Source organism: Opisthocomus hoazin, chromosome 3 (assembly GCF_030867145.1).
Source record: "Opisthocomus hoazin isolate bOpiHoa1 chromosome 3, bOpiHoa1.hap1, whole genome shotgun sequence".
Classification (NCBI taxonomy): Eukaryota; Metazoa; Chordata; class Aves; order Opisthocomiformes; family Opisthocomidae; genus Opisthocomus; species Opisthocomus hoazin.
This window is the reverse complement of record NC_134416.1, coordinates 60,502,530-60,524,610: the sequence shown is the minus strand read 5'-3', so window position 1 is coordinate 60,524,610 and position 22,081 is coordinate 60,502,530. Positions and strand designations below refer to the sequence as shown.

Here is a 22,081-nt window from a genome sequence, read left to right as displayed (position 1 = left end):
AAATTCTCCTGGGACTTCTACACGATTGCTGAAAAACCTAAACTGCATTTAGTTTGTTTATAAAAAGTCCTGGAGCCCTGTTCTGTAGAGCAAGGGTCATGGAAACACATGTTTATGGCTTCACAAATACTCTACACTCCTTGAACGGAGAAGTTTATTTGATTTAATCAGCATCCACAGGGATCATGTAATTGCATAATAAGTAATTTATTATGGAAGTAGAAGTATTTTTCTAACTGTAGCCTATGTAGCTTGGGTTTGTAGCTTTACACTAATCCACGTAGTAAAAAGAGCTTTGCAAAACAGTCTGACTGAAGTAATGGTGTTCTGTGATGAGTGTGTACTTGCATGGCTGTTTAATCACCAGAAAGTGTTAAAACAACAGGGACATTATCACCATGTTGGATGCAAAAACTGTTCAATGTTTGCCTGCCTTCAGCAATTTGAAGTGCACAATGTGCGAAACTGGAAAGCCATCCCAGATAATCCAGTTAGTGGGCAGTGAATATGAGAGTGGGGGAATCTAAAGTTTGTCTTTTGCAACATGGCCTTTCAGCTACTTCAGGAATGGAACATGGCCTTTCAGCTACTTGACTTCACCTTGGATACTGAATTACAAACAGAGATGTTTGTATACAAAAAAATATCAAACCTAAGTTGTTTAGCTGTCACAGTCTTTTCACTGAAATAGTCATCGACTGGATCATGAATGACACGGCTGGGAGGTAGACAGAATAAGGCTAAGGACTGAGGTATCATCCTTGAAAGCTCTTGCAGATAGGGAAGGGAGAGATAGGGAAGAGAGAGATGCGGGAGCAGGGAGCATGCTGGTGCAAAGTCCTGGTCTCTGAAACTAGGCAGTCCTTGTGCAGCCTTATCATTAATAATTCAGGCTGTGCTGAAAAGTCACAAAACAGTATGCAACTGTTCTGGGAAAGCTTCCTGGACTGCACATTGTGGTTGCTGTTGATGATGAGGTTTTCCCATTTGCTAGCTTGTCTTCAACTGAGGAGAGCAGTTGAAGAACTCCAACTCCAGACAGAGATTTGTAGTTTTAGAAGGAAAACGGGAAATCAGTTTGGTATTTGCTGAGGTTCAGAATGCTAAAGTTTTCTTTCCAACAGCCGATGATCTCAGTAACATCAGAAGTAGGTTGCTCTGCATTTCCTGTGAGTGTTTGTGAGGTCCTAACTTTTCTGTTGAAAATGAAATGAAATTCATATTTTCATATCTAAATAAAAGTGGAAATACAAGGAAAGTTAACTTCTTTGCTAACTCATCAACCTGCAAGATTTTAGCTAGGCTTGAAGTGTGTAAGCCTCAGTCCATGGAAATTTTGGACCATCATCTCCTTCTCAGCTGTATCTTGGTCCAGTGAAATATTCTCTTTCCTAGTGCTTCTCCCTGGGCATGCTGTCCTGCATGTGAGTACTAGAGCATTAATGCTGAACTCTTCAGACAAAATGTAGCCTAAAGGTCCTTCAGATCAATGAAGCAAGAGTGATTAGCCTGGTCCAGTTAAAAAAATATGGTCCTAGTTATTATGATAGGAAAATCCAAAGACCCATTTGCAGGAGATCTGGATCTTTCTTTTGAGGAAAAGTGTGAAATTAGGTGTTTGGCACCTGAGGTGAGGGAGGCAGGTAAGGGGAAGACACAGAAAAGGATATCACATCCCACCTTTCATTGGGCTGTTTTCTTACTTCTGTGTCCTCTTTTTTATTTTGTTGTTTGAAGGTAAAGTGTATTTTTCTCCAATTTATACTTAAAAATACTTTCATTTTGATCATTTTTCCCTCAAGAACATTTTCTGCTGCTGCATGGATAACGTTTTATTTTTTTGTGACTCTTCAGACTTTCATTTCCTGTTCCTGCATATGTATAATTAAGTGCTGTCTCAGCAATTTAGAGGGGTATTCATAGAGAGATGAGTCCTGACAGTGTCCCATGGAATAACTTCTTTATTTCAAAATTATTTCTATACATTTTTTTTGTAATTCCTCATTTTAATGCATATTGTCTTCAGCAAATTGAAAGCACTAGCTGAAGAAACAAGGGTCTCCTTCACACACACCCCTGTATAGTACGCGTGCCATTTCATAAGCTTTAAACGTCCATCAGCCTCACTCATTCTCTTTTGTTTGGGATATGAACACTATCAAAGGTTTTACTATTCGCTGGTACTGTCGCTCAAGGCACAGAGCACTACAGCCAGTCCAGGAGGAGCAGGATTGGGCCCAAAAGGACTAGATGAGGAGCAGGTTCATCTAGTAATTACAGCACAGGCAGAAGCGATCATAACTTTTGCTTTGTATGGCTTTCACGCTGAAACAGCTGAGGCAGAAGTTAGAGCGTAACGTGTCATTCAGCCTACTGTCTGCATTATTTCTGAATATTTAAGTAGCTCCTGTTTAGGTAGGAGCTCAGATGTGAACAGCAGTGATGAACAGACAGAATGCCTCTTTGTGCTGCATGGCCCAAAATGTGATGACTGCGTGTTTGGACTGCCGTCTTCTCTCTGTTATTTTGCATGAAGATCTGATAGTCCGTATGTTGAGAGCTCTCTAAGTGAATGGTGACAACAGCAAAGCATTTGAAATATTGGCATACTCCATTTATAGTGGGTATAGCTAGTGAAATAGCCTGATAAGTCCAAGAGAAAGGTAGATTTCCCAGATCAGCCCTACTGTATTTAATATGTATTTCATTGTCGGTAAAATATATACTCTTGAGAATAAGCAGGCTTTTTCTGGGCATTCACAACATTGTTAATGCTCCAAAGTAAGACGAGAAAGTTGGCACCAAGCGTAGAGGTGAAATGAAGGAGCTCACAGGGATTTTTGTTCCCTTTGGGAATCCAGATAATGAAATGGTACTGAAGAATTTGGTTAAGTAGGCTGAGAGTTCAGCTGTTCCTACTGCAATCTTATCTGTCAGTGTGGAATTTTTTGCTGCCAAAGGTCACCAACAAATATAAAACTGCTATTCTGATGAAAAACACCAATAGTCTCTCTTTCTCACTTTCACACACGAAGATACTGCTTGGCCAGAAAGTTAGCTAATACAAATTCAGATTAGTGCCAAAGAAGCTATGCCTTATTACACCAAGTGAGAACCTGGCTCCAAACTATGATTTAAAAAAAAAAAAAAAAAAATGCCCCTGCATGTCTGTGAATGACTAATTTTTCCATAAATTGTGTCTCTGGGTGGGCCTCATGCTAATCCTGCAGATTCTCACCGTGGGTTGATGATTTAGTCTGCATCACTCAATAGCTGCGTATGTCTTCTGGTCTCCAAGATACGATGGAGACTTGATGGTGAAGGCCACTGCCAAATCCTAACAAACTGCTCAAGTATGAGGGGCCTTTGCACGTTTCCTTCGTTTCCTTTTTTCCATTATATAGTTCTAAGCCACTGGTCTCATTTCCCCTGCTAAATTGTTGCAGATCACTCAAGCTTTCACTACTTCTCTCTTCCTCACTTTTTCTTCTTTTCTTTCACCATCAGCCAATCTCACCATTTCTCATTCTCTCCCTGAGCCTCTGCTTTGTGTATTTTTTCTCTCACAAACTTCAGTCACCAATGAGTTATCTGTCCATTTATTTCAGCCCTTGTTGCCCTGTCTCAGTTCACTCACACTCGCCCTATTCTAGGTTTTGCCTTTGAAGTCTGAGAAACGGTGTGTGGGGAAGGGTTTGAAAAGTGAGGTTTGTTGAGGAACATCAACCAGTAAGGCACTTGTTCTTAGTGGCTGGAGCTTATACCTGAAGCCATTGAGCCAAAGAGGAGTTTAACAGATAATGGAAAGCAAGATGGAAAGAATGCTGATCAAACCAAACCAAATTTCGTATGAAAATGAACAAGCAGCCTGTTGTGCACATGTAGGAGGACTGCAGTCTTTCTCAGAGGCAACCCTTAGCATCCTTTTTTCCTGAGACAGAGCTGAAGTGGGAACCATCTGTACAACACCAGCTTTAGTACACCTTTAGTGACTCTCTTGTTACTTGCACATAGTCAAAGATTATGAGAAGACTGCACTGTTAAATAATATCTGCATGGTTTTAAATTTTAAATTCCTTTGTGTCTCTCCCTCTCTCTTGTGCATTCTCCGTTTCTTTCCCCCCTCCTCCTTCAGGCTGTAAGAGAAAAGTTAGAGCCAGATGATGCTTTGATGTATGAAGAAGATCTGGATGATGAAGACTGTGGTGAAGCAGAATTTGAGGAAACCATGAAATTAAAACTGCTGCGTAGAATTGCCTCCCTAGCATCCAGACTGAGGGAGTTCATTGGACACATGATAATCACCACTGGAAAAGTTGTTGTTACAATTTTACTTGGTTCAGCAGGTTGGTGCATTTGAAAAATTTCCTCCAGAGCCCATAGGATTATGCATTTAGCAAATGAGTTTTCAGCGCTTTGGCACCTGCGGGAATAACAATGGAAATTTTTAAGGGAAAAGAAATTGCTGGTGATTTTATTTAAATTAACTTTTTGGCAGGCGTTGGAATATACTGAGTTGCTTAATTTTTTTGTACTAGTACTGTGTGGCCCCTTCATTCTGTGTATGATTTTTACAGCTCCTGTTATAACCAAATGTTGAATGGTGGCATATTATAAGTGACTATAATGTGAATTCGTAGACTTGGTTCTGTCACTTGCAAGTGTAAAAAGGAGGTGTATTCACATAGCCTTTAAAAAACAAAAAGAAAATGAAAAGATTAATAGGTCGACTATACCGTGTCTAATAAGAGTGATAAGCAGACTTCATGTTGGTTTTTGATGTGACTTTTATGTTGGTTAGTAAAGTAGCTGTTTTGGTATGATATGACCAACTTTTTTAAGACATTTGATTTAGTACCACATAATCAGCTACAGACATAATGGAAGTGCACAAAATCACAGTAGGTTGTAATGAATGAATTTAAAATTGCATCATACAATTGTAAATCACCGTTGTCTACCTACTCACGTTTGAATTCTTATGTATAAACGCCAAGTGTATACTTAACATAAATATAGTAGTATATGAAGTATAAAACGATAGTACAAAAAATAGTTGGTATTGAATGACGAGGACTGGTCAGCTGTGGCTTTTTCAGTAAGACAGGCTCTTTCACTAAGGTAAGATTATCTGGCAGCCTTACATGTGGCCAAACGCAAAGTAATACATCTAAAAAAGGGAAAAAAAATAGGTTATGTGGATCACCATGGTGCCTGACATTAGTGGAGAGAGGTGCCATTAAAAAAAAAAGTGTGGTAAGTATGGACAAATAACCGTGGTTTCAGTGCCATTCTGAAGTTGCATGGGTGAAGATCACCTAGGGAGGATGAAGTGAAAGGATCACACAGCAGCGGCAGGGTCAGTTTCTTCTGAGTGGCGTTGGGCAGCTTGTCTGCTGGACTCCAACACATGCTGAGAGCTGGAAGGTGTTTGGAGGAGACTTGAAAAAGGACTCGAGGTCTGGGAAGCCTGTATTCCAGAGAGAAACCTTGAGCTTAATTAGTTAAATACTTCCTTACTTACCATGCCAAGAAAAAAAAAGATGGTGAATTGACTGCAGCCTTAAAGTACTGACAAAGGTACAAAGTGCCTACATTTTTTTAACAGACATCTCATTTAGTAGAAGTTATAATATGAGCCAATAGTTAAGTGGTAAAACTAGGCAATTTCAGATCAGAAATAAATGTTGAATTTTTCACAGGCAGAGTAATTGGCCATGATAAACAACTTTTTTTATGGATATAGTGTGTTCTCCTAAAGGGCTTAAATGAAGACAAAGTATCTCTTTGAAAGAAGAAAGGAAATAGTTACAACCTTGAGGCAGAAATTGCTGGGTGAAGTTTTACAGCCTCCATCACGCAGGCAGTTGGAATAGATGATTGCTGTGGTCCTGTCATGCTTTTATATCTCTGAGCCTATGAAAACACCAGCAGGTTACTCGCTGGAGCAGAGGCAAAGCACCCTAGTCTGAAGACTTGGTCTAAAGTACAATGTGAAAGGATGCAATGATGAAGCTCAGACAAAATGACCATGGATGAGAGTCCTTACAGCACACATATTTTGTCCACCATTACATGGTTGTGACCACCACATCTTTTGACAATTTCTGCCAATAACATCCAGCGCGAAGCCCACTATGTCCCAAGACCCTCCCTCGCTCCTTCCCTCTTGCATGGACTCTGCTCTGCGGAGGCTGCGGGTAGAAATGCACAGGGTGAGCCGGCGCTTGGCAAGGCGCAAGTCCTCCTGCCGCGTGGCCGGCCCAGCTGCAGGGCCCGTGGGCGTACCGGGGTCACGGGCCACCAAGAGCCTGCAGATCTGTCTCAGAGGACATGCTCTGGTGAAAAACTTGAAAAGAAATTGAAGCAACATCGCTATTAGCTTCAGTACCATTACTTTAGAGACTCCACTGGACGGCTACGCTGGATGTAAGCTCTCTTGTATCATTTTCTCCTGGTCTCCACTGTTAGACATGTATGTCTTCCTTGCTTCCTCACTTATTTTTGTAGGCTAGCCACAGAGCACTGGGTCTCCTTCACTACAAGTGAAATACTCTGCTACATGTGTGAGGGTAAAACTAATACATGTATGTAAGACAGCAGAGTCTTTTTCATATGTAAATTACAAGTGTCTGAGTTAAAAATTCAGAAAAATCAAACATTTACCTCCAGACACCTTTTATTTTCAGTATATACATCATGGTTTTTTTAATTTTTAATAACTCAATATACCTCAAATTTATATGAGAAGGCTTTTCACTGTTCACCCATCATGCGATTTTAGCATCTTTTACTTAAATTTCAGTTTAAAATCTAACACATTGGCACTCTCAGGCACAGTGTCTCTGTTGGCTGGCCTTGCAGCCACGTTGCTGGTTTTCTCCATGCTTTGTGAAACATCTTTACAAAGAGAAGATTTCATCTTGGAGGAAGGTCTGGACAGTGGTTGTGTACTAAGTGCTAAGGTATGCCATAAGTGAATTGAACAAAAAAAAAAAAAGAGAATCCTTTTCTTCTAGTCTCAAAGCTAATATCAGTCTTAAGAGCTAATTGGAATAATTAGCATAAACACTAATTGGATTAAATTGTCTAACACATTTCTTGTCAGACTTCAGGTTTAAGAAATGCTGATGCTCCTATACCTTTCTGACCCCCATTTTTTTATTTTCACAGGTATGATGGTGCCATCTTTGACATCAGCTGTGTATTTCTTTGTATTTCTGGGCCTGTGCACATGGTGGTCCTGTTGCCAAGCATTTGATCCGCTGATATTCAGCTGTCTCTGTGTGTTAATGGCTATATTCAGTGCGGGACACTTAATTGGACTTTACCTGTACCAGCTACAGTTCTTTCAGGAGGTTGTTCCACCAAAAGATTTCTATGCCAGGTGAGAGAATTCCTTTCCTGTTTAATTGTGGGCATATGATGTGATGATTTGTTGTCACATGTTGATACAAACGGTCTTCCACATAATGCTTTGACAAATTTTATGTGTGGCTTCATGTTCAGTCTTGAAAGAGTCAAAGCGTTTCAGACTGAGTGGTTTTGGATGACAGAGAGAAGTCCCGTCAGGGCAGTCGTGCTCAGAGAGCTAGGGCAGGTTAGGAGGGGAAGGTGAGTTTTGTTTTGTTCAGAGTGATCCTCAGATGTGAGTGAGAATGGTTTGACTGAGATAGGAGTTAAAGGAAACCAGTGGCAGCATTGAGGCAAAGGCAGTGCACACATGCATGTTTTCGGCAGAGGAAAAGAAGTGTTCTGAGGTCTAAGCTTGTAGTGTCTTTACTGGGGCAAAATGCATGTGTGGTGCTGTCATTGTGTGCAGATGCTGAGGGCTGCTCTGGCCCTTCACCTGCTGTGCGTATAGACTGTTAATGCAAAAATTCCCTGTGGTCGTGCAGAACATGCCGGTGATCATATCATCTCTTAAGTCAAAAAGCAGCATTTCTAGTTACTTCTGCAGTAAATATTGATTGGATGTGATTTCACTGAACCTTTGATTTGTTTACGTGCTTTTATACCGTAATCTAAAATAAGATGAAGTAATGGATGCATTTTACTCATTGCTACTCTTTTTTTGTGCTGGATTATGATTGCAAATTGGTTTTATGGTATGTATTTTTAGTGTTGTAGTAATCCTTACATGAAACTAAATGTAAACCATAACTTTGTTCCTAGTAAGCTTACTGTTCCTTTTAAGTATTCTAAGTAGAAGGTGAAAGAAAGGATATTAGGTGTACTGGGGAGAATCAATTAATGATTTATATCTCAATGCACCATTAAAAGCAGTAACAAATGAGCTGCCTAGCTACAGTAGCTGGTACTTTAATACTTGTTTTGACATTTTATTTATACAGGTTAATAGATGTATATTTTGTGACGTTGGAGTTGCTAACTTGGGGAGGCTGATGGGGAGGGCATAACATTGACTGAAAACTGGGAAAAGGCCTGCTTTGTTTAGGTTCTTTTGTGCCACCTAGAGGTCAAGGTAGGAGAATGGATGATTTGTAGTACTAAGTAGCTAAAATACTCACAGCTTCCCTCAAACCTGTATATTACCTTCTCCGTGTATAAAGAAAACAAAGAAAACATGGCTTCAGAAGTCTCGGCTATTTGGCTATGTGGATATAATCTCACAATGTTTTAGCACCAGACAGCAATAACATTTTCTCAAGGAGAGGAAGTATGTGTTTCATAACATTTTGCTAGAATATGTGAAACTCTCTTCATACACATAATTCATGAAAGTCCCTTTTTTCTTTTTAATATTTTAATTATTAATTTTTAACTATTTTAATTTTAATTTACTTTAATTTTTGATTAATTTAATCTCAAACTTATTTATAATAACTTATTTTTTGGCAAATAGTGTAATTCTACATTTTATGATAAAATTTCATTCAGTACAAATGTGCCACTTTAACTTAGTCACTAATATTCAAAATGAAAAAATCTGGTTGCAAGTAAGTTGCCTCTGCCCCATTGTAAAAGAAAAAGCACCTTCAGAGTTTGGATTTTAAAAAGTCCCAGTGTTGGACTTTGGAATATGCACTGACCTTTTTGTAAGCAGAAAATAATGTTATCTTCTTGCAGACTTTCTTTTGAACTGGTACTGTTGGGTACTCTACATTTTACATACGATATCATGTGAGGGACTGATGTTCTAAATTACTTGTTGTGATGTACTAAATTATTCGTCTGAGTATACGAATCACTGATGGCAACTCATCGGAAGGTGCAGTAAATAGATCTTCCATGTTGCTTTAATTGAAGTTGTTTCTGCTGTGGATTTACTTTGATCTACTGTTAGGGAGATGCATTTGAAGAGCATCAAGACAGGTGTTACCAGTGTTTGGAAGTGCAAATCTGAGTGTGAGGAAAAGCCACTAATATGACTTCCAATGACTGGAGTAGGACTGGTATATAAGCAGTGGCTAGGGGAGGAAAACGAGAGACATGTGTACTGGAATGGTGGAAAAAAATATTTTAGCATTTTTCATCCTAGAAGAAATTTGATACCTTGCTATTTTATGTACCCTCTTGGTTTGAAGCAGAGCTAAATATGCAGAGTTCCCATTAGTGCTAGTGGGGAGCTTCCACAGGTAAGTTATATGCTGAGAAAAGAATCTGATTCCCCAAATTCTTCTGTGCTATTCTCACCCAGAATATGCTGTTTAACATATTTTTTCAAGAGGAGAACAGCAGATTGTTCTCATGCTTACTCAGTTGTGTGAGCTCTCCTTATTTAATTGCAAGAAACTCACTGTATGAAAAAAAATACAGCACACAGATACATATATTTGCTTGTGTTAGCTTTAGTGCCATTACAAATGGACATTTATCCATATAAGAAGGGGACCTGAAGCATAAGGAAGAAGGGCTTTCATTTCCCTTAAAATTTTGAGGCCTCGATCCCCAGGTTAAGCTCTCCTCAAATGGAAGGGCAGATGTAAAAATTACTGCTGTTGGGCTGATGGAGGATATTATTTCTCTCTGCAGAGTGTAAGGCTGGTGTTTTAAAAAGCTGATAACATTGGTGTTTCTGGGTTTGAGTTTTCAAGTTCACAAGAAATGTACAAGTTGTTTCTGATCAATTAAAAATGTGTTGTCTCTGAGTAGTAATGCACTCAGTTTACCACTGTATCAATTAATTTCAGGAGGATGGGGCCAAGCTCTTTTCAGTGGTGCCCAGTGACAGGACAAGGGGTAATGGGCACAAACTGAGGCACAGGAAGTTCCGTCTGAACATGAGGAGGAACTTCTCTCTGAGGGTGACGGAGCACTGGAACAGGCTGCCCAGGGAGGTTGTGGAGTCTCCTTCTCTGGAGATATTCAAGACCCGCCTGGACAAGGTCCTGTGCAGCCTGCTGTAGGTGACCCTGCTTCGGCGGGGGGGTTGGACTAGATGACCCACAGAGGTCCCTTCCAACCCCTACTATTCTGTGATTCTGTGATTCTGTAAATTAAACTATACCCAAACAAGCTGGAAAATCTCAAGTCAACGGTATCTTTCAGCTAAGAATTGTGTCGCCCTTGTGCTGCTCCTTCCTTTTAAGAACCTTCAGCTCAAAATTCGGTGCATGTGATTTTAAGTGACTGAACAGTGTCACCAGAGGAAAGCAGTTTGCTTGGAAGGGATAGTCTGAAATCTGATGAATTTACGTGTTTTGCCCTGAAAGCTTATGGCATTATGCAAGCAAAGTATTTCCCCATGAAGTAGGATGCTGTGATAATACAGTCCTGTGTATTTCCCATAATAGTATTAGCAAACATGAAGGCACCGATGCCCTACTGAGTTTCGGATCTATTGTTGTGGCTTTCTGGTTCTGTAACGGGCAGATAGAAGTGACATAAACACAAACAACCACCTAAACGCCATCCAGTGTGCACTAGGATCTGCAGATTGAAAAATATATTGGGTACTGAAAAGCCTAAAGCATGGCTGATGTGTCAGGGTAGGCGTGGTGGTGGCAGAACTTGCATGAAGCTACCTCTGCCACTAAACATCTTTTCTTCTCTAGACGAGCCCTTGGTGGAGAAATGAGCAGCACTCATTCAAGGCAGCGCTCTAACTGCCTTGGAAAGTGTGGTCCTAAATGGCGTGGGAGGACCAGTGCAAGTAAGGCTGAACCTGCCCTTCAGTTCGGAGTTGCCTAATTGCATAAGTTAACACTGATTAATTACCAACTGATCTCAGCTGGTCAAATAAAATTTCCACACTTATTTATTACTTCATTTAGAGTAGGTATCTTCTGTGTTGTCTTGCTGTTGTATGGCAAAATTGGTGATTTACAGAGGTGAGAAAACAATAGCAAGATGTATTCACTCAAGGCAAAACTCTGAAAATATCATATTTCTGCCAGAAAATTCTTTTCACCTGAGTTAATAAAAACAAGCCAATGAGCTAAAATGACTTTAGAAATTATGTACACAGTGCCACAGCCTGAAAAAATATACAATAATATGTTTGCCGTTTTTCAGATTGCTGCCTCCTTTCTTCCTGACGTTGTTTATTTTGGCAAAAGGATGTAATAAGGTCAATGATAAGGCCTTGCCAACGTGAAGAAATAGGATCAGTGCAGTGGTATGAAGATCCTCAGTCAGTCAAGTTATTCCTGTCCAAAACTGTGCTTAAAAGTATATTCATTTAAAAATCCAGTAATGCGTTGTAAATTAAAACTGACGTGCTTTCTTAGAGTTTTAAGTCTGTCTTGTATTGCTGGTAGTTTTCACGCAAGTAACGTTCCAAAAAGTTTAAATAGGAATGGTTTCGTCTATGGGTAGGCATCACCCTTATAAAGTGAGGCAAACCTAGGAGTCCAGGGACTGTCAGCCACTTCACAGTGCTAGGTTATTTCACATCTTCTTAAAGTGAATGGGAATTTGGAATTGCACAACTGTTTGCTTTGTTGCAGTCTGAGTAGGGAAATCTAATCTAAGGCTGTCTTTTCAACCGGACATTTTCATCTGAAAGATGCCTATAAATCTCTTTAAGCAGGACTTTTAAAATAAATTTTACAGTGATTAGTAATAAGCTTGCTTACATGAGTGTTTTATTTTTGGGGGCAGTGTTATACTGATATTTGCTACAGATGGTAGATTCAGAATATCCAGTTTGTTTTCAGATTTATCTAGGATGAGTCCAGTCCAAAATTCTCCATTTGAACCTCCCTGAAAGCTTTGATCTAGATTTAGAATTTGTAGCCTGAATGCTCTGTTTATGCAGGGTAATAAATGAATAAATGCGTAAGCGCAGTCTCAAGAATATTCCTGGAGCTGTCATATCAGGGTGGGACATGCAGCTGTAGGTTTTTTTCTAAAGTAGAGGCTAAATATGCTAAAAAAATCTGAGCAGGAGAGCAGATATTGCCAAAATAGCAAGATGCATCTGATTGATTACCATGTTGGCAGCATCTTGCCTCTCCACAGGGTGAGGCACTGAGCTCCTGCTGCCTTTGCAGCTCCCCTGGAGCCGAGGGCTGGGCAGCGTGTTTCACCTGGGCTGCAACCGGTGGTAGTGTTTGCTGCGGGCCATCTTTGGTACCTGTCTCGAAGGAGGCTCACCTCTGAGAGGCGAAATATCCATACCCCTGTATGAATTTCTGAGGTTTTTACAGTTGCCCTGTAGCCTGGTCACAAGGCAGAGTATCTGAAGTTCATGTGTGTCCTGTACTGAGCTGCCCTTTGGCTGCAGCAGCTTTTGTGCCTTCTGCCTGATTTTTTTTAGCCACTTACCACCACAATACTGCAGCACCTGCTGCCAGGGCAGAGACCCAGGGATACATGCCGTGTAAGGACACTGCACTGCCGTTCTGTTTCTATCATCCTCCATCAGAAAAAGTACACTTTGTAGTTGCAGAGAATGCGCCAAATCATGCTGGACCAGCCACCACCTTTGTCACTATGACCAGATTAGGTTTGAGAGACAGGATTTCTCTCTTGCAGAGGAATACAAGTTAGCTAACCTTATTCTTACAGAAGTTTTGCAGCTGAGTTTTACATTAGTTGTATAAAGTACCACAGTGTAGGAGATGATTAATTCAACTTTAGCCCATATGCTTTTTAATAACCTTATCTTCAGCTTCTTTTTGAAAAAATATTTTGCAAAGGCAATGAATGATTCTGTTAACAGCTTAAAAATGCAAGTTCAGACTCCAGTTGACAAAAGACAGTAATCATCCTTGCTATTATCATAATCTCTCTCTAAACTGTGAGGTAGCCCAGGGTAGGTGAGCTCCTCTAGGCTCCCTTTCCCATGAAAAGTGGGGCCAGATGATGCTCTGAGGTCCTTTCCAACCTGGGCTGTTCTATGGTTCTGTGATACTAAGTGATCTTCCGAATCGCACGATTCTGCACAAGGTGTTTTGTCCCAGGATTTAGTGTACCATACGAAGTGTGTTTCTCAATATTATGCTAGGAAATTTTTCTGTGCTACACAGTAAACAGTCCATTTGCTGTCAGTTGAACCATCAGAGTCCATCTGGTCTTCGTTTTTTATTAACTACCTAATAATGTATATCTGGTGTCCAAAAAGATTCACATCTATAGCTGGGACTGGTGAGCAGACAGTTACCAGAATTCATGACAGCATGGTGGAAGAGTTGAATAAGGGAACCAAGGAGTACTGGAAAACTCATAGTAAATCTTGTAACCTTGTGTGTTACATTTGTTTAACCTTCCTAAGATGAAAGTCTACTGGTTCTTGAACAAGCCTTGGATATTCTTTTGTTCCCTTTTAGTGTCTTATTTCACTGGCACAAGCTGGTGTATCAGAAACTGCTCAAGATGACTGAGAAAGAAAGAGCTCTATTTAGTGAACCTCACTCAGAATTTCGTTACAAATTGAGCTTTTTACAAGACTGAAAAAGAGTAATATAATTTTTAACTGTTTTGAGTTTTACACTTTTAACCATTCTGATAGCACTGTCTGGAATACCCAAAAGCGATATGAGAACCAGTAGTGGAGTTCCCAGTTGTAGCAAGAAAGCCTTGGAAATATTGCAAAACTACTCACTGTTGTGAGATTTCCAGCTTAGTGTTTGCCACACAGGCATTCAGAGATTCATCCAAGATGAATTCACCTCTTTCAACGCTTATTCAGAGGGATTCCTTGGAGATTCACTCATCAGCGGGCATGTAATAAATGTCTGTGCTGTGCTCACTTTATATGAGAGTTGTACTCGGCATTGATTTAAAATGGTTAGCTCAGGTTTTGGTGGAAGTCCAGTGGTGACAACAGGGAAGTAGTCAGTGCAGATGTACCCAGCTCTGCTAGGGTGAATTTGTAGCCCTTGCTGGTCTTTACGTGGTTGTTAATACTCATCTGATTTTGCTACATACCGCGATTCTTTAAAAACAGCAAATTCTTGTTTGTGCCAGGATTTACAGCAAGTTTGAAACTTTCTGAAAAAAGCAACAGATGAACTAGAAAGTAAACTGCAGGGCAGAGCAGAGCAGCCCTTCCCAGCTTCCCTGGCAGTCTGTGCGGTGGTGGCTCTCCATCCCCACGGCAGAGCCATCGGCGTTGACCCTGACTGTGGCCCTGCACAAAGTGCCAAATTTAGCCTTGGCAGAAGCAGGCACAACTTTATTCGCGTTAGTGGTGTTGCACCAGAGGTGATTTGCATCCCTCTATCTTCCCCTGGATGTAAAGCGAGAGACGTTCTAAGACCTTTTAAATGCAAGGGGTTTCTGCACGTGGGAAGGACCGGTTTCCGAGCTGTGTCTCACTTCAGCAGCACGCATGCAACGGGTGAGCTCTCTGGCAGCCCAGTGGGGGCTGGCCCTGGCTGCAGGTCTTTCTCATTAGTGGGGAGAGGGGGGCCTTGGCGCTCCCAGCAATGCACACGCTGTGTCCGGAAACTGAGCATAAGCTGCAAACATAAAAATCACTCACCATTGCATGACTTAATGTTGGCGAATTGCCACTTCCTTGCTGTCTCCTGCCCCCAGCTAGCCCTGTGGTACTGTAAGAACAGCCGGACATGCCTCTGCCTTGGGATGCGTTGAAATGTTGGGGTGAGCATGGCAGAGGGAAGAGACAAAGGTTTTAAAAGTGCTGATGTGCCATGATAAACTTGCCTGCTGATTCTGGTTTGACTGAACTGAGTGTGCCATCGCTCTCGTAACAGAGCTTTCCCACTTTTGCATCCACTTAGGCAGCTGGTTTGCGTTGGACCAGCACACCTCTTCACTAACAGAAGCTCTGCTCGTGGTCAGGGGGAGCTGGGTCGCTCCACTCCCCGATACCCACTGTGTGTCTGTTTGCACGTATCTGATTCCCCCACTGACACTTGAGTACGGACTCCCTGCCTGTCACAGGCTGTCCTGTGTGGACATGCGGAGGATGACTGCGAAGAAGGGACCCTTTAAGTTTCTTTCCATGTTTTTTAAAGAACACAGGTGTGCATGCTATGATCATTGAGCAAGTGCCTGAAAAAAAAGGACAGAAAAAGGATGGACACACATCAGCCCCTTCCCTCCTTCTGGATTCAGATCGTTAATTGCTTTGTGGTATTAGGAGACATGGATTACAATTAGTAAGCTTCTCTTGGCATTAAAAGCTTGTCTATACTGTTTTCCTGGGGTCTGCTGGCCAGCCTTTATTTTCATACTCTGGCATGCCCAGAAATTGTGATGATAAATATTCAGCATTTATGTAGCTCGTTGTGTTTTCAGCTGAGTGCATACACATTGATAACAGAATCATGCTACATTCCTTGGAGGCAGGACAAAAGGCAGTCCTGACTAACTGCAGTCCAGAACACGCAGGGGAGTTAGTCCTCGCCAGCACGTGAGGCGGTCTCTGTCAGTCTCTCTAAACGCTCAGGGTGGATGTGCTTAATCTCTGGTTTATGTTCATTTAGCTGAAGTTGGTAACCTGCTGATAAAAACTGAGCCAATGAGGTACAGTTTATAACTAATTTAAAATTAGCTACGCTATACAGCTTTGGTTTTGAAATTAGTTAATTAGGCTTTTTCCCCACATTTCCCAGGCCTTATTGTTCATTATCCCTTTATCTTCTTCCCCGTATCTTGCTATTTTATTTTCTTTCTTCTGTTTAAAAACAAGTGGGAATCATAGCTTGCATTTCTGCCTTAGTGCATTCTCTGCTAGGAAAGAATATCTACTTTGCTTGTATTTTCTACTGCAGAATCTCTGAATTTGGGTATCAATCACTCTTGATTTTTTTTCAATCCATTTCACCACCAGCTGAGTAAGTGGAAAATCTCTTTATCCTCTGCATGCATCACTGAACCTAGCAGACTGTCCCAGTGTGACTGAAAGGTATCATCATTCCATTTCAGAGGTGGAAAAATTCCTGAACAGAAAAGTTAGATGAATTGCATAACCCCCACAGATAGCCAGAGCTTGGAAAAAATCTCAAAGTTTTTGGCTGTGGTCTGTGTGCATGGGTTCCTAGATCACAGACCAAGTTACCTCAAAGTTAAAATGACTATGGAGCTACACTTTAAAACAATTTCTGTTCTGCATATGTTATTCTAAGAGTAAATCTCCTAAGCTGGCAGGCAGTTACATGGTTGTTGTACTGGGTCGCTTACGCGTTCTGGTCAGATGGTACCACCCTGCTAAACACTGATGCTCATCGGGGTTATATGAGCATGGTCTCATTTTCCTGGATGACTTCTGGTGAAGCGTTGCACTTGATGGACTGGCTGTGTAAGTGCGTCCATCCTTCTCCCAGCACCTGAGCTTAGGAGAATAAGGCTGTCCGTGGACTGCACTACCTCTTTGAATTTCGGGAGCGGGCTGTCCTCCCTTCACATCCCCTGCTCTGCCTGTGTGAGACTTTCTGAGGTGAAACTGTTGGCTCCTATCCTTTCAGCAGCTCTGCCAACTCACTTTGAAAAACCAATAACCTCAGTTACTAATTGGCGTGGAAATATGTTGTTAAGCCGTGCCTCCTGCTGTGTGCTGAGGTGTCCAAGCTCACCCTCTGGCAAGGGGAAGCCTTTGTGCCCATGGATGTTTCTGAATATGCCTGCAGTTTTCATTTGTTTAATCTCTGAGAAGAAAATCCAACTAAACATTAAAAATTTTTCATTTTATTGGCACGATTTGGGTGGCATCCTTCCCCAGGCAGTGGTGTTCAGTATGAGTTGATTTTCATTCCCCCTGTGGTCGCAGGGAACGTGTGTGTACGTGAAGAAGGAGAGTGGGTGGCAAACCACTACGCCTGGTGCCAACCAGCCTCCTCGTCTGGGATGGCGTTTCTTTCTCCATCCTCTCAACCCAGCAGCACTGCCTCAGCTCCTGCAGCCTCCATGGTCCTGGAGTTGCCTCTGGTTTGTAGCTGAAACTGTTTGAAAAAAAAACCCTGCTGCATTTACAGTAGCTTTACTTCAGTGACAGAGCAAACAACTGTCGACCGAACTCCCTACCTAACACATGAACCAGCCTGCTGCTGTTGAAGCAGTAATACTGCTGGTCCTGGGGAGGAAGGATCCTGTTGAAGGAGACACTCTAGCTAAGGTGTGAGGCAGGGGCCCTGAATCAATTTCTTCTGCAGCTTTGTCCCTGTTTCACCTTCTTGTTGCCATCCTATCTAGTGGTCCTTCCTCTGCCAGATGCTCAGCTGCCTGATTGGGATGAAAAGGTACTGCAGTGACTGCTTCAGCACATTTCTTCAGCAGATGATCACATCTGGAAATCCCAGCAAAGGCCCCCAAAGGCTACAGCAACATTGCTGCTTTTGTATCTTGCTGATATGCTGAGAAAAGCGACATCAATACCAATGCTCACCAGAAACCCAGAGCACAGCTGAGCTGTATCATGGGTAATGAAACAGTTTAGGGATTCAGAGAGGAAACCCACTGATAGCGTAAACGTTCTTCATGTGAGGCTTTTGAAGATAGATTTTGTCTCAGTAAACAAAGGATTAAGAGACCCACATCTACTGTTAGTGATAACAGTGGGGAATTATTGCCTCTAATGCAGTGAAAGCATACTGCGAGCTTTTGGAATAGAAAGTCAGTACAAAGCTTGGTTATTGGATGAAATGTGGTATATAGCTCATAAATCTTCATGTTCAGACTTAAATTCCCCTCAGGGCAGCTGCTTTGTTTCAGATTATGAAGTATTTGAATGTCTGAAGTTTGGTCATTTTTAATGGATGTCCAGTCCTTAACAGCTTCCAGTCACATAGTCTCAGAGAAAATTCCATTATCTGGTTACTTTAAAAAAACAGGTTATATAGCAGATACTATTTAACATCCTGTTTTGAAGTTGTTAATTCACTTGAGAGCAAAATGATTTTATTGTGGCTGCTTATATGGTCATTTTGTTCTCCTTGAATTAAGATTTGTGTTGTATTTACAGTTTTTGCAAGCTTTTATATAATTCACAGCCCTTAAAGCTATCTTTTCTCCTCTACAGCTTCCTGGATTAATGGCTGGTAATTTCTCTCTGTCCTCATTATGTGGATGATATTAGCACACAAGTTTTAAATTACTTATTTTTTCATGAGGTTTCTCATGCAATAGACGCGCATTTGAAATCAGTTTTCCTTTAAAAGAAAAGTCACTGATGTTCAGAAGAGGGTGGGAGATATACCAGGGCTGGTTTTGTCATTGCCAGAAAAACTTTGATCCAGTAGAAGCTGTGGAAACCAAGACTTGATAGAAAAAAAAAGTACATAGACATCTGCTAAAGAGCTATAGAAATATGATGACATTAAAACAAAAGTTAGAATGATCTACATAGCCACCAAGCCTATGTTCACTGTGTGTATGCCTGTATTATAGCGTTGTGATAGCAACGCTCTGAAGGAAAACACCTCCTGTCTTAGTCTACATTTTCAAATATTTAAAAAAAAATTATTAACTGTTAAGATGAAATTTATCATAATACTTCTGGACCCAAACAGTCAAATTTTGGTGTTATTGTTAGTATGGCACAGTTCCACTTAGCCAGTTCTGAATTATCCAAGTGTGAACCAAAACAGGATCTAGGGCCTTTTAGTGCTAAAATTACTTGCGGTGCTTTTTAAAGCTTGTATCACTCCAAAGTGCATGAATTTAATAACTTTAGTCCAGCTGTGGACCAAGTATTGTGTCTGCAGTATCTCCCTACACAATTGTTCTGCTGAGCTGAGGAGAAGGCATGAGGGATCAGGTCCTTCTCTGTGGAACCTTAGAAAACCTGATTTGGAAAGACAAATGCCAATTTTCTCATTCATTCTTTTTTTCCCCTTAAAAAGCCATGTGAAACTAAATGCCTCCTGCTCATCTTAACCCCAATTCTATGAGACACTTAATGCATTTCAGCCAACTTTCCCACCTCTTTCCTCCCTCTGTTCTACTATTTCTGTAAAAATGTTGTGTCAGCTCAGCGTACCCTGGAGCATTAGCCCCAGTGTGGTCTGAATTCCCAGCCTATAGCCTAGAGAGTAACAACCTTCTGGAAGGCAAGGATGGTTTTGGAGGTACCATGGGACTGGCTGAGTCCTTTCCAACAGCATGCATTTCTTTGGGGATGTCGCCAAATGATGTACTGGGGGCAGGGGGTGGCTCACAGGATTCCCTTGGAAGAGACTTTACAGATAGAACTTTATAGATCATACCTTGTGTGTAGCTCTGCTATCCAAGTACAGAAAACTCGACAGGATGGTTTGTGTGAACAGAGGTCTCCTGACTTTTAAGAGGGCTGTGTAGAAAAGATATTTTCTGTTTGCTCATTTCATTTTTAATTCTTTCCACTCCTTCCTCCCTCTTCTCCCCAGGGCATTTTCCAATTCAACAAGAGTGTGTACCTCCTGTAAGTCAATGTTTGAAAAAAGCTTCACGCTTCAAGCAGTGCATACAGTTTGGGACATAGCCTGTTCAGTATTTCAAGTACTCTTCTTCATGAATCTCAATCTTTTGGGCTTGGCCTGTGAAACAAAGTTTTGCTTTTTGTCCCTGTATGTCAGCCCTCTTTCCTGCAGACAAAGAAGATTTCTAACGCCATCACCACTACCCCCCAAAAAAAAGACTACATGTTTTCTGAATTTCTGGGGCTTTACTGTTATTAAATTTATCTTTTTGTAAATAAACGGTTGCTCCTTTTTCTGCTCTCTCCTCTCCCTGCCTTTCCTCTTCTCTTCCTCTTCTTCATATTTCTTTTCTTCTTTTGTTTGGCCACTTTTGGCTTCTTCATTTTAGGGCTCAACCTGTTCGAATGTCAGTCAGTCTTGATAGTCCATTCGCCTACCCCAGACAACTGGGCATCACTCCTCTCTCCTTCCATGTGAGGAGAGTGAAGTAAGTATGCAAGAGAAGATATCCAGAGAACATAAAGAGTCAGATGGTTCATAAAATCCAGCAGAAATAGAGAAGTTACACAAAGATGGAGTCCCCAAATCCAACCCAGCACAGCAGAAGTCTTTGATGCCATTTCCGTGAATAACCATCCAGTATGTATTGGCCCCAGCAAAAAATTCCTGTAGTCATAAATACTAAATCAGGAAATGCAGCTCCTGAAGTGGCTTGATGCAGACATTTTCTTCAAATCGTAATCTCCATTGCCCTGTTCTGGATTTAATTTCCAGTCTGCTACCATGTCAAAGAGTTACAGACTTGCATCATTATTTTATTTTATTTTAATTTATTTTATTTTATTTTATTAGTCTATGGTAAATCTTTTCCTGAAACAGGAAGCAAGTCCTGTGAAATAATCTTTCCTGCTTATATCAGTCAGTGTTTGTAATGTACACCCAGCTTACTGTGGATAAAGAGCAAATGTTACATGCAAGAACAGGAATATTTGGATGAAGAAGGCCAGGAATATTTGGATGAAGAAGGCTTGAAATAGCTGTAAAAAAGTCTTGGAAATTGTGAAGTATCGTCTATGATCTGATAATTTTCCACAAAACTCTGTGTATGTTAGTGTTCTAAGTACATTATTAAAACCATAGTTTATTTTGAGTTCTCCATTCCCAAAGTCCATCTTGATTTTATATCGTGCTACAATATAGATCTTATATTGCAGTACACATAACTCATGATGTAGTATATATAACTCATGATGAAGTATACATAACTCATGATGCAGTATACATACTCATAGTAGCAGCTGTGTGTGAGAAAGCTAAAAACAGGATTACTCTTCCGTCCTGGTTGATCTCTGTACCTTTCTGTTTCCCTTTGTCAAAGCAGCTGTGGAGGTGAGACTATAACTTGCAAGTTTTCTCAGTGTTGTAATTACCAATTAAAATCAATGGTGTAGTACTGCTACAATATTAGACCTGAAATTTCTAAATCAGTGCCACTTAAACACCCTCCAACCTGTAAAACTACATTTAGTAACCTTAAAGTAATTGGCGTGGTTGTCTTTAAAAAGAGATCAGCATTACAACACACATTACAGTCATGCCTAAAATCTCAGGATTGTTCCTCCTGCTATGGATGTATTTTTTTCTAGTTAAACACACAATTCTCAATAAGAACGCACATCGTTATTGCTTCTCTTGATAAAAGATAGCGTGATAACATTTGGTCTGGGTTTCCAAACATCCTGCCTTTACATCCTACGGAAACAGCAGCTTTTGGCTTCCAACAAACAGTGTAGCATTGCGTGGAATAGCTATACAGATTTCCTTTCCTGCCTTTTGCCCACTCTGGGTTTTGGCGCTAGCACCTTGAAAAAGGATGTTTAAGACTATAAACCAGAAAGTTGAGTATATTAGAACTCTTGCTGCCTTTCTTTCTTATCTCGTCCTTTACTCTTTCCTAGTAAATTGTGGGGTTTTTCCTGATTTTTATTAATGAAGAGCATTTAAAGCCATCTTATGATATTAACATATGCATTTATTTTATTGACGTAGTCTTATACATCTGACCAGAATGATTTGTAGTAGGTGGTGTTTAGGAAAAAGTTTGACAAATCTGCATGCAGTTTTAAGGTTTTATGTTTGCCAGTGAAGCAAAACCAGACAAAGTCAGTCACCATACACTGATACCTGGCTAGAATACATGAGAGTAAAACAAAGCAGCATGCAAACTCATGAGCATTTGTAGTTAGTCTACTGAGGTTGAGCAAATGGAGACTGAGAATCCACTGCATTCTCAGATCCTTCAGAGGAAA

The 22,081-nt window shown here is 40.8% G+C and overlaps 1 protein-coding gene across 2 annotated transcripts in view; it reads left to right on the top strand.

Annotated features, from left to right (window-relative positions):
• Positions 1 to 22,081, top strand: part of PIEZO2 (piezo type mechanosensitive ion channel component 2) — a 330,086-nt gene that overhangs the window by 195,547 nt on the left and 112,458 nt on the right. For both annotated transcript variants that reach the window (XM_075416483.1, XM_075416482.1), the window contains exons 6-7: positions 4,136 to 4,346; positions 7,174 to 7,387. In XM_075416483.1, coding sequence (XP_075272598.1) covers positions 4,136 to 4,346; positions 7,174 to 7,387 — 425 coding nt within the window. The remainder of the gene's footprint in view (positions 1 to 4,135; positions 4,347 to 7,173; positions 7,388 to 22,081) is intronic.